Here is a 12,292-nt window from a genome sequence, read left to right as displayed (position 1 = left end):
TCACAGCACACACAAGGTGGCTCACAATCACATATAATTCCTGTTCCTTGGGATATGATCCCCTCTTGTGACCTTCATAGGCACCAGGCATGCAGGTGAAATACATAAATAAATGCAGGCAAATCATGTATATACATAAAAATAAAATGGAAAATCTGAAACAAGGCGTAACACTTGCTTGTGGCGATAGGAATGTGAAAGAGAAATCAGAAAGGAAGTCTAGGTGACAGACACATTGACACAATACCTCTTTCTCCTCCTCTGTCTTCCCATGGGTTTTGCTATAGTTGATGGGCACATCCCAGCCTTCTTGGTCACAGAGAGCCTGATAGAAGGCAGCATTGACCAAAAGGCTGCTGGCTTTGAATGGGGAAGAAGATGGGGTGGTAATTACAGTGTGAGAGGACGCTGGGGGTACAGACTTGTCCAGGATTCGGTGTTTTTTCATGCTCAAGTCCAATGTGCCATTTTCATCCACTTCGATGTCAGCTCCCTGATAGAGAACAGAAACAGAAAACATCTCAGCAGTTTGCAGTTAGAGCCTAGGCATGTGGGGCTTTTAAGGGATAATTTAAAATGGAAGCTTTTATGGAAGTATATCTGCTTTTAAATCCAGCTTTCTGATTTGCATTGGCTAACATTCAATTCTTAGGAAGACTTTAAAGAACAGCCCATTAATGTGCTTCATATTTCTGGGTTTAAACAAAGTAAGCTTAATATAAATGAGATGCATTGACTAAAACAATTTTACATACTTGCATATTTTAAAGTTTAGCTTCGAAAGTCTTTTCCACCCACTGGAAATATCATTCCAAAACTCACCATTTGAACATTAATATTTGTATTTAGCAAAAGTAGCACATAACTTCCCAACTCCCTGAATCATAATAATAATCTAACATTATAAACATGCAAATCTAATCAGCTAGAAACGATTTTTTCAGAATATTGTAGGAGTAGGAAAGCAACATTCATCTTAGACCATCTGAACTGGAGAAGAGAACTGGTTGATTGTGTGTCAACCTGACACAAGCTAGAGTCATCAGAGAGGGAGTCTCTGTGAGGAAATGCCTCCATGAGATCCAGCTGGAAGACATCTTCTCAACTAGTGATCAATAGGCAAAGGTCCAGTCTATGGTGGGCATTGCCTTCGTTGGGCTGTTGGTCCTGGGTTCTACAAGAAAGCAGGCTGAACAAGCCACCAGAAGCAAGCCAGTAATCAGCACCTCTCCATGGCCTCTGCATCAATTCCTGCCTCCAGGATCCAGCCCTGTTTGAGTTCCTGTCCTGACTTCCTTCAGTGATAAACAGCAATGTAGGAGTATAATCCAAAGAAACCCGTTCCTCCCCAACTTGTATTTGATCATGGTGTTTAATTGCAGCAACAGAAACCCTAAGACAAGAGACTTTGTTCAGCTGAGGTGGGTGGGAAAGGAGAAGTGCTTGTGGAAACTGACTTCACTCTGTGACTCAGAGGTTCAGTTCTGTAATGAAGATTTAGGATGAAGGTCTTTTTTTTTTTTCTGGTGTTTCCCATGAGACATAATAGTAATGAAGCTTTACAGACCCACCGTCGTTGGGATCCCAAGCCAAGCTATTAATTGTTTCTGAGGAGAAGCCTGGCTGCCTGGGTAGTAGCCACCAAGGGAGTACTCCTGTGGCCCAGTTCTTCAGGATTTGCACTGTAGGGGGCTTTTGTCAACATTACCAGATCTCCCCAAAGCATAGAAAAACATGCCTATCAACTCTCCACATAAATGAAATAACCTTGCTGTTATTTCTAGATCACCCATCAATTTATAGTTAACTTCTAGCCCAGTTCTTGACTTTCCCATTTTAGTTGGCAAAGGAGACATCTCTTTGATTATGTTAGCAAGACCCTTAGATCTCGTGGTCACCAGATACTGTCCAGGGCACGTGTTAATGCCCTGCCCATGCCCCTCTCGTCAGCAGTCACACAGGCTGGATTGGTCCTTGATTGAGAAATAAAAGTCCCTCTTCTTTTTGTTTGTTTTACCTGCAAAGTTCCTATCTAGTCTTTCAGTCCATCAGCATTTGCGGGAGGTAAATACACTTCTAATACAGCAGGCTAAAATACTTTGGCCATATTTTTCTGTCCCGTTTTAGTAAATAGTTTAATCTCCTGTGATAGTTTTAAGCCCTGAATTTGACATTACAGCTTATCCAGGATAATAACATAGTAACCACAGCATCTTATGCCATCTGTATAATATCAAATACATTTTTTATGCTAGCATTAATAAACCTCTGTTATAAAAAATCCAAGATATTAACCATATCAGAGCCACCAGCCCCCCTTCTTATATGAGCTCACAGTACATTCTGCCAGTCGGGCATCAAAGCAATTTTTGCTTTGTAGCTGATGTGTAACTCTAGCAATGAAACAGAGCAATAGTAATCAAGTTTAATGGCCAACGTAAAGTAAAATGCTAAATATTGTAGTTGCTGACATTTTTCATAAAAAAAAAAACTTGGGTTAAAGCTGCACAACCAACATTCACATAAAATTCCAGACCTCTGTGACAGATGGCTTAGGAAAGAGAAGCCATGTGACTGGGCTGCAGAGTTTTATAGTGCAAAACCCATAAATAGTGCAGATTTAAGCTTTGAAAAATACCAACTATTCCAAGAATAGTCTCATATATATGTATACATATAAACATATATATTAGTTCTTAGAGAAGTATTTCAAATATTGTTTAGAAGTTAGAGATTCTAGGAGCCATTGTAATCATTTGTGCTGCATAATTAGAAAAATCTCACTGCTAATGTTTGGAAGAGGTGTCTCAGCTTGCTGCACAGGGCACCTGACTTGGGGAAAGGGGACGTCCTGGGCTGGGGATAGGAGTACAGATGGGCTTTAAGTAAGTGCGCAGATGCATCCAACAATTCCAGTGCAGCAGGAAAGGCCCTTCTACCCACGATGGGGATCACACATTCACAGCATGGGTTTTTATTCAGAGTGATACCACCAAGCATTATTTTTCTATGCTTTGAACTCCAAATGTCAGCCTAGAAATCTGAGTGGTGGGAGAAGCAGGGCCAGAGCCGCAGCTGAGGCAGCGCTTCCCTCTTACACCCTCTAACACGTAGATTTCTGCAGTGCTATTTGGAATCTTTACTGTAAGTATTTATACTTTAAGTGTCCTGGGGCTGATTATATACCTTTCAGCTTAGGAGAACATAGGCCATCGATTGATGCTGCCTTTGAGTTGCCAACCTTACGGCTCTGGGTGTGTTCATTGCATTACTGAGGACCTGCACAGTATGATCGTAACAGGACAGGATCCAGAGAAGAGAAACCGAGAGAGCAGATGGTTCTGACTTTCAGGGGTGTCCTTTATGAGTGATGGCTTCTAATGTAAGGTACCAAGTTTGTTAGGAATGATGGTGACACTGAAAGTTTACAGACATAGTGATTGTCATCTTCCTCTCTGCTAGAAGGTAAGTAGTGGCCTGGATGTCTAACGGCGTTGTGAACACAGCACCTCTGTTAACTAGAACATCGCCTGCTCAGTGAGACAGGAATGATGAGCAGCCAACGGCAGGTTAGAAAGTCCTACACGAATGAAGACAGAAAGGAAGCCCTCTCCACTCTTACTCAGTGGTAACTAATTGCTTCCACTGAAAAGATGATAAATATGTAAAATATACTTATAACATAGAATTATGCAGTTCAGAGAAGAAATGACTAACCCAAGGTGTAAAATTGGAATGAAATTTAGAGCCACTTTTCCAAATTTCTAGGCCTTGTTCAAGCAAAACACACATTTTGAGTTTGAAATTATCCTCTACCAGGTTCCTGATCTGACAGTATATGAGCCATCAAGCATTTCAGAAAACAACTATGGCTATGTGTGAATTCAAATTTCATCTCCAGCAATTATAAACGTGCCACTCACAGAAAATTATTCAGTATTTCTGTACCACCATTTCTTCCATGACAAAATGGAAAATTATTATCCATGTTGTTGGCTTTAGGAGGCTTTAGAAGGATTAACATGGTCAGAGAGCTACAAACGCTACCTAGCACATAGTAGGTGTTCTATAAATCTATCCCCAGCAAGACATAGCCCTCAACTACTGTTCACAGGGCTAAAGAGTAAATATTTCATTTGTTTACATGTCCTGAGGCAAGATCTTGCTACGTAGCCCAGGATGGCCTCAAGTTCCTGACATCCTATCTCAGTCTCTCTGGTGCCAAGGTCCCAGGCTGCACCACCAGGCCCAGCAAGGAGCTATCTATGGGCATCTAGTTACAATACACCTACAGAGCCAGTTCTCTATGATCCCTGACTCGAGCCCCTCATCACCTTTCACTAACAATGTGCTCCGATGTTAAAAGCGGCTTTGAGTTCTAACCACCCAGGGGCCATTGGGGTATTCCTGCAAGCAGGCAGCACTAATGGCATGCTGTTCCCAGGCCTTGTTCAAGCAAAAACAGACTTTGAACTTTAAACACTTCAAGTAAGTGTCAAATTTTTGTTTTCTTTTAAGGAACTGCACATATGTCATTTTGTCTAAACAGGTGGGGAAAACACCAAAACAAATAACAGAATGCTTGGCAAGCCGCAGGGGGGAGGAGAACGATGCATTCGAAGCATGTTTTACCTCTATGCATTAGAATAGGGGTAGAAAAAGTGGACCGAATCTGCCACAGGCTGGCACAGCTCTCAGGGGCATTGACAGAACATCCTCAGCAATTCCAGGATGCTCCCTCTCTGGCCATCTACACTTATGGCTCTCCTCCTACTGAGAGTCACAGTGGCCAGGCAGAAGCACCATAGGTGTGTGACAGCGTGGCCAATTTATGTTCAAAATTCCTATTTATGTCAAATAAAGATGGAGGACATTCTCCTTATCTTAGAACCAACAAAAGTACTAGGATAGAAAAAATATTAGTATTTCAGGCAAAATGACCTTTTAACCTGTATAGTGTTTACTAATCGTACAGATTATTCTCTCCTTTCTTAATTTCTTAAGACACATGAAAGAGATCTGGTAGTATGAATGTTAGTCAGAGCTAAAATGGTATTTGAACACAAATGGTCTCCCCTAAAATATAAAATGTAGTGAGCTCAGGTTTGGAAGGTTACCAGACATGTTAGACATGGCTTGATGTTCTTTGCACAGTTATGGTGTGTACCTGGTGTGTAGATAACACAGGTTGATTAAATGACAACATTGTGCATAGCAGGATAGGTTATCTATGCCATCTGTGGTGGTCTGAATAAAATTGATCCCCCGAGATTCATAGCGAGTGGCACTATTAGGAGGTGTGGCCTTACTGGAGGAAGTGTGTCACTAGAGGGTGAGCTTTGAAGTTTCAGAAGCTCAAGCCAGACCCAGTAAATCACTCGTTCTTCTGCCTGAGGATTCAGACGTAGCTAAGGCTTCTCTAGGCACCATGTCTGCCTGGATGTTGCTATGCTTCTGACCATGATGACAATGAACTAGACCTCTGAACTGTAAGCCAGCCCAAGTTAAATGTTTTCCTTTCTAAGAGTTGCTGTGGTCATGGGGTCTCTTCATAGCAATAGAAACTTCAACATTGTCCTTCATGTCTTTATATTTATGCAGGAACTCAGAGCTTCCTTGACCCTCTGGAAACAATCTGAGTGTTTTGCAGATCACCAATTCAGAACCCTCCTTAGTGTGGAGTCAGTGGTGCCCTTACAGAAAAATCTACATGCACCTGAGGTGGGGTTTCAACGCTTTTAAGTTTTGCAGACTTTGGCCTTCAGACCTCAGTGTTCTCTTTAATAAATTCCCTGATTTGTGCTGTGAGCAACCGAAGAGATGTTCACAGCAGATGTTTCTGGATGGAAACAAGGGGAAAGGAAGAAACCAGCCATCTCCAGTTCAGATGGAAGGCACTGTGAAGCCACCTGTGTGAGCCCCAGCCTCCACAGGCCCACCTCTACCTCAGACGTTCAAGGGCTGGGCATTCTTTTCCTACCACTCATCTGTAAGCACCCTGAATTTAAGGTCTGAAGTCAGGCTAAAAGAGAGGTCCTCAACCTCCCTAATGCTTCGATCCTTTAATATCATCTCATTTTGTGGTGACCCCCAACCATAAAATTATTTTCATTGCTACTTCATAACTGTAATTTTCCTACCATTACAAATTGCAGTGAGTTTCTTGATGCTATTAGATGACCCCTGTGAAAAGGGTATTTTATCCCCAAATGGATCGCACAACCCATAGGCTGACAGCCCAGCGGTGGAGGCAACCCCGGTGCTTAGCCCCACTTGCCAATGTGTCTCACATACTGACACAATGATAGAATAAGAAAACAATTTTTCCTCATTTGCTTCTAAATATGAAGCATAGACGATCTTAAGGCTGTGAACTTTCAGAGATAATGGCACTAACAACCTGTGAAAGAGAGAAAAACTCAAAACTACTGGAGGAAGAATTAGGCTGGCACGCAATGCGCAGGGGAAGATGGCAGCTAATCCCGGGTTTGCTGGCAACGGCAAAGCCGCACACCCAGCACGGTTTGCTTAGATGCAGGTCTGAAGAGTTAATGAACCTGCGTTTGGTTTGTTGTGTTTCTAAAAGAGTTGTTTCAGCAAATTGTGAGCAGCAGCTCTGTATTCAGAGCACTACTGAAGACAGAGTTCTAGACAGTGATACAGTTGCGTGGGGATGGGAGAAGTCTGCTCTGCAGTTCAGCCGTGCTGTTCACAGGGATGCTGGGGAGCCGGAATTACCCTACGGTAACAACCACTGGGTTTGTACTTCTCATAGAACTTTTTTTTTTCTAAGCTCGCTGGCCTAAGTGGCACCTTTTAGAAGCTGCTCTAAGCCCTTTCTGTCTCCACTGTCCGCATCCTGGCATCAGTGGGGTGTGGAAAGGGCTGTGTTGGAGAGGACACTGTCTTGGGAAGGCCAGGTCTGCTGTGTAGAGCCTCGCTGACACACGGAGGGGACAAACAGACATTAGAAAAGGAGTGTATGGGGGCTGGAGAGATGGCTCAGTGGTTAAGAGCATTGACTGCCCTTCCAAAGGTCCTGAGTTCAGTTCCCAGCAACCACATGGTGGCTCTCACAACCATCTGTAATGAGGTCTGGTGCACTCTTCTGGCCTGCAGACATACACACAGACAGAATATTGTATACATAAGAAAGGAAGGAAGGAAGGAAGGAAGGAAGGAAGGAAGGAAGGAAGGAAGGAAGGAAGAAAAAAAAGAAAAGGAATGTATGGCTTGTGGAAATGTGGTGTTTTTTTTTTCTGATCAGAAACATGGCTTTCAAAGGGAGTCAACTGACAAGAAAATGCCACTCAGCTGGTAGTCACCTGTGTGTTACTTGCTTGACATCAGCCACTTAAATGGAACCTGCAGACCTCAGGTGATAGAAGCACCCGAGGAGCAGGAAATGCGTGTGTGTGCAAGTGGACAGATTTGTCCTAACAGTGCCACTAGCTGCTTCATCCCGAATAACCACGACGTGATGGCGTACCCCATCTCCTCTAAGACAGCATCTAGGTCAGGCAGAAAGCAGTAGGAAGGAAGACCTTGGAGTATTTCTGAAACCGGGGATCTCTATAACATTCTTAAAAAGGGAAAATAAATCGGACCTTAAAATGTCAATTTGAAAATAAAGTTGCATTATACAATCCCTCAAATTTTTCTCCTGTGTCAATAATTTGTGACTGGCATTATGAAGTCAGAGACTTGCATATTTTCTCCATATTTCTAGAGGATATATTTTTTTTCCTTTGTTTAAGAACCTCATTTGTTTAAAGATTGTTTTTGAGTGGGTTTTGGCAGCCACCTCTTCCTGGGGTTTATTGGCTTGGCTTCTTCCAGAAGCTAATTCTGATTCTTCTGTCAAATGCTTGGTGGCACCGCGCTACCTGCTTTCCTGAAGGCCTGGCACAGCACAGGCAAGCAGCTGACCACGCAGGGATGGGGCTGCCCTTAAAGGGAAATGTCTCAGCTTGCGTTGCACAGACTTCAGAGGCTGAGAGTCACTCAGGAAATCAAGGGTAAAATCCGTGGCAAGACAAGGTCTGGGCGTTCTATGTTGGCAGGCTTCTAGCTATCTAGATAGGTGATAAGCTCTTTAAGTGAGGCCGTTTGTATAAACAGGGAAAACACTGAGCCCTTACAGCCTCTGCTGTGGTCCACTGCATGCAGGGTCTTTGGGTATTCATTGGGTCACCGTATGTGTGAATATGTATTTCCCACAGTTAGAAAGGAAGGCTATGGAAAATATGATTAATCTCTTAGAAAATGCACTGTGTTCACAAAGATCCTATTATGTGGTTCTGGATTGAATAGTAAAGCCTCTACTCTCCTCAGTCTGATAAGTCACTGTACTGTGGGTCTTATGAGACTACTACAACATAGATGTCCTCACACTGTGCAGAGGTGATGCGGATAACATAACTTCAAGGTCAGTTTCAAGAATGTTCCACCAGTTGCTAAGTGGCTCTGACCTGCAGACAGCAGCTTCCACAGTAGAGATACTGTAATAGCAGCTCTCTTTTCTTGCTCACCAAATGCCTCCTAACAGTAAGTGATGAGATTTTCCTCAACCGTCCTCATAAGAGACTGCTCCGCAGACTACTAGACCCCCAAGATAAGCACACATTCCTTCCTCGAACCCATTGAGAGCTCATCCCTGCTTGGGTGGGAAGTAGAGGAAGCGAGTGGATGCAGAAAGGAACATGAAAGGCGCCTGATTCTCGAGTTTCACGCGCTGGCCCACCTTCCACGCTCTTGGCCTGGCTTACCTTGGCACGCAGGCTCTGTGGTTTGTTGGAGAGGATGTCTGTGGCTTCCCTGCAGCGGGTGGAAAGGTTCAGGATGGCAGCAGCTGCTGCTATGTGGGTGTCTTCACTGCACTGACCATGGCCATAAGAGCTGGCACGGATTGTGCTCTGTGTGTGGGCGCCAGCACTAGGCAGCCCATTAGGAAATTTCACTGGATTTGAAAAATGCTTTGCTGTTGAAGAGAGATTTGATTAGCAATTGCATGTACTCGGCTTCAGTAATCAAAGATTTTTTTTTAAAAGACAAAACATCTTTCATTAAAATAAATTAAAGCAGAGCCATTATCTGTTGGTACGTTAAATGAAGGTTACACAGCCAGGTTTCACCTAGGTGCACAGACTCAATGAGGCAATCCTTCAAAGATGCCCATTCTCTTAGAGTTCTTGCATTTTCTTGATAGGTAACAGAGACTCCACCACCAGTGTTACAGGGCAGGTGTATTAGCAACACGTATGCAAAATTGTAGGTTTTAAAAATGAGCAAAACCCATCATATCTTGCAAACAGTCCAGGACAGGTATGCGTTAGAGCTGAACAGGCTGAAGACCATGACTTTCAGGGGCTGCTCTCACCGAGGTTTCTGCTTAGACACGGGATGTACTTTGATTCCTTGGAATGAATGCTTGCTCTATTCTTAACAGAGAGGGCCTGTTCTCAAGGTGAAGAGAAAGGCCATTTAGTCACCAAGGCTGACTTTCTGTGTTTTGTTGTGGGTGTCACAGCTTTTCTGAGGGATAGTTATGCAAATCTCTCTTAACTGTGGGCTCTTTGTGAGCTCCACTCAAGGTAATGGAAGAAACACCCAGGGTATAACGACATGAAAACACTAAGCTATTAGTTTTGGTTTAAGTGTTGCTTATTTTAAAGATTTGCTAATTGTTTTCTAAAAGATATTGCTGAATATTATTCCTGTAACTACAAGAATATTAATGTTACTAACACTATTATGGTTTTTTATAACTAAAACCCAAACAATATGAGTCATTAGTGCATTCTTCATCCCCGTGCATGTGAATTAAGTAAATATGCACATATATTCATTGTACACATGTAATAAAAATATTTATGCAAATTGGGCTGCTAGATAAAAACACGTGTGTACTTTTTTATCTAACAAGTTGTCAATTACTTAGGTTTGTTGGGACCACTTTTAATTATGAGTAAGCATATTTTTATTATTATTATTATTATGTGCTCATCGATGATGGATAAACTTCTTTCAAGTTTCTGATCTATCTGGAGGGGGGATAAAGGGTGAAAACCCAGACTTTGTACATGTGAACAATTGCTGAATCCATGGGATCCTCATTGCCATGTTCTTAGTAGCCTTCTAGGCTCCTGCAAGCATGGGTCAACATGACATAATGAGGCAAACACTAAACTCACAGGATGCTCGCTCCATTCAGGTGTAAGATCTGACAGAGCCATCGATTTTTAAGGCTGCAGTAAATGTATGGCCCACAGAGGACTCCAGATGGGTGGGTGTTTCTTACTGAAGGAGTGTTACCCATCATTTTCTGCGTTTGGTCCTGACACCTGCTTCTCCATCTTTTCATTAGCATACTTAAAAGAAATGTATATGCAAGACCACCAAGTCTTCTCCACCGCACAGCCGTTCAGTTTAGTCTTCTCCACTCATGTCAGAATTAATGAGACTACTATTTAACCTATTTTGAAGGTTTCTATATCAACAAAACTTAAATTTATTAGTCAATGTTTTCACAGTCCTATGTTTTTATCCTAGTAAATTTCAGATTCTTTAATTGAGTTTCTTGGATTTTTCAGCTTTCCCTACCATCAGTCTGAGGACTTTTGATGATTTAAGTGTTTTAAATAGTATTACATATTTCATATTATTAGATTGCCATGATCACAACATGAATTAAAATAATATAGTATAACAGCTGTCATAGTTTTAAATATATTAATCACAATCCTCCTTATCTCCTTAGCACTGTTATATTTAGATTCAATAATGGCACTATCTGGGAAATAATTAATGACTTACAATATTCAGTGTAACTTTGATATAAAATTTGTAAGAATAGTTAAGTTACTTATTTTACTACTCTTTCCTGTTATCTCTAGAGAGCACATTATATATCTGAATAAATAACTCCCCTCTACACAAAATACTTTATAGGGTAATGAGTGTTAGAATTAAAATTTGAAGCTTACATTCAGGAAATGGTGGTGTTTTTTGTCCTTGCCCTGTTTGTAGGAGAGGACGTTTCCCAAAAACTTGCGCATCAAAACTGGCATAATCGAATGGCACTTTCCCAAACTTCTCTTGTTCTTTTGATGCAGTGGCTCTTGGAGAGGCGATGGCTTGTGAGCGGAAGTTAAATTCAATTTGCTTCACCAAATTCGTCCTTGTAAAAGGCAAGAAGCAGTTTGAAGAAAAATAGAAAGAAACTTTCACCAGGTTTCAAAGTAGCTGGATTTGCCACTGCTTACCAGGGATTCCAGAGCCACCACACTTGATTAGGACACAGATTAAGCAACAGAAACCAAAGACTGAAACACCCACCCGAAAAAGGATGAGACCAGATAGCTACACTAAGGAATACTCAAAAGTCATAACTCCAGATGCTTAGATTCCAGCACAAAACCACAATCATGAATAATCATGATGATATGTCTCTTCCTGAAGCCAGAAACCATATTGTAACAGGCTCACACAAACTCAATTTAGCTAAGAAACAATATAAGGGCTCCAAAATAGCAATTATAAATAATTTTAAAGACATTAATGAGGATATGAATAAATGCCTTAATGAAGATTATAAAAACATTAAATAAACAGTTGAATTAAAATAATTTAAGAAAGTAGAATTTAACAAAAAAAAAACCCAGAATCACTAAAGGAAACAAGCTAAAATAATATTGAAAATGAAACACTTGGAATTTCAAAACAAATCAAAATATAACCCTTAGAACTAACGCTCACCAACAGATTGAAAGTGTGGAAAAGAGAATTTTAAGATCTTGATGGCAAAGTAGTAAAAGTGGGTATCTCAGTCAAAGAAAATGTCAAATCCTTAAAACAAACAAAAAGTGGGCACAACATTCAGGAAATCCAGGAAACCACAAGAAGGTAAGCCCATGAATAATGGGTATAGAGGAAGGAAAAGAAACCCAAGTAACAGCACAGAAAATATTTTTAACAAAGATCACATAAGAAAATATCCCATATATATATATATACATACACACACACACACTCTATAAAAGCACAAGAAACACAACAAACATCAAGGAGAAAGGATCAGAAAAGAAACTCCCCCACAACACATAGTAATCAAAACACTAAATGTACAGAATAAAAAAGGATATTACAAGCTGTAAAAGAAAAAGGATGAAGTAACATATAAAGGCACACCTATTAGAATATCAACTGACTTCTCAGTGGAGACTCTGAAACCAAAAAGGGCCTGGACAAGATCTGAGAGAGCACAGATGACAGCCACACTACTATACCCAGT

General features: G+C 41.3%; 1 protein-coding gene across 5 annotated transcripts in view; it reads right to left on the bottom strand.

The window, feature by feature from the left end:
- St18 (ST18 C2H2C-type zinc finger transcription factor) overlaps positions 1-12,292 on the bottom strand; it is a 133,865-nt gene that overhangs the window by 29,640 nt on the left and 91,933 nt on the right. For all 5 annotated transcript variants that reach the window (XM_085677086.2, XM_085677087.2, XM_048420497.3 and 2 more), the window contains 3 exons: positions 10,986-11,179; positions 8,769-8,980; positions 248-493 (listed from right to left, as the gene is read on the bottom strand). In XM_085677086.2, coding sequence (XP_085533212.2) covers positions 248-493; positions 8,769-8,980; positions 10,986-11,179 — 652 coding nt within the window. The remainder of the gene's footprint in view (positions 1-247; positions 494-8,768; positions 8,981-10,985; positions 11,180-12,292) is intronic.

Source organism: Myodes glareolus, chromosome 16, assembly GCF_982192425.1.
Source record: "Myodes glareolus chromosome 16, mMyoGla1.1, whole genome shotgun sequence".
NCBI classification, from domain to species: Eukaryota; Metazoa; Chordata; class Mammalia; order Rodentia; family Cricetidae; genus Myodes; species Myodes glareolus.
The sequence above is the reverse complement of the archived record's forward strand: the minus strand, read 5'-3'. Positions and strand labels throughout refer to the sequence as shown.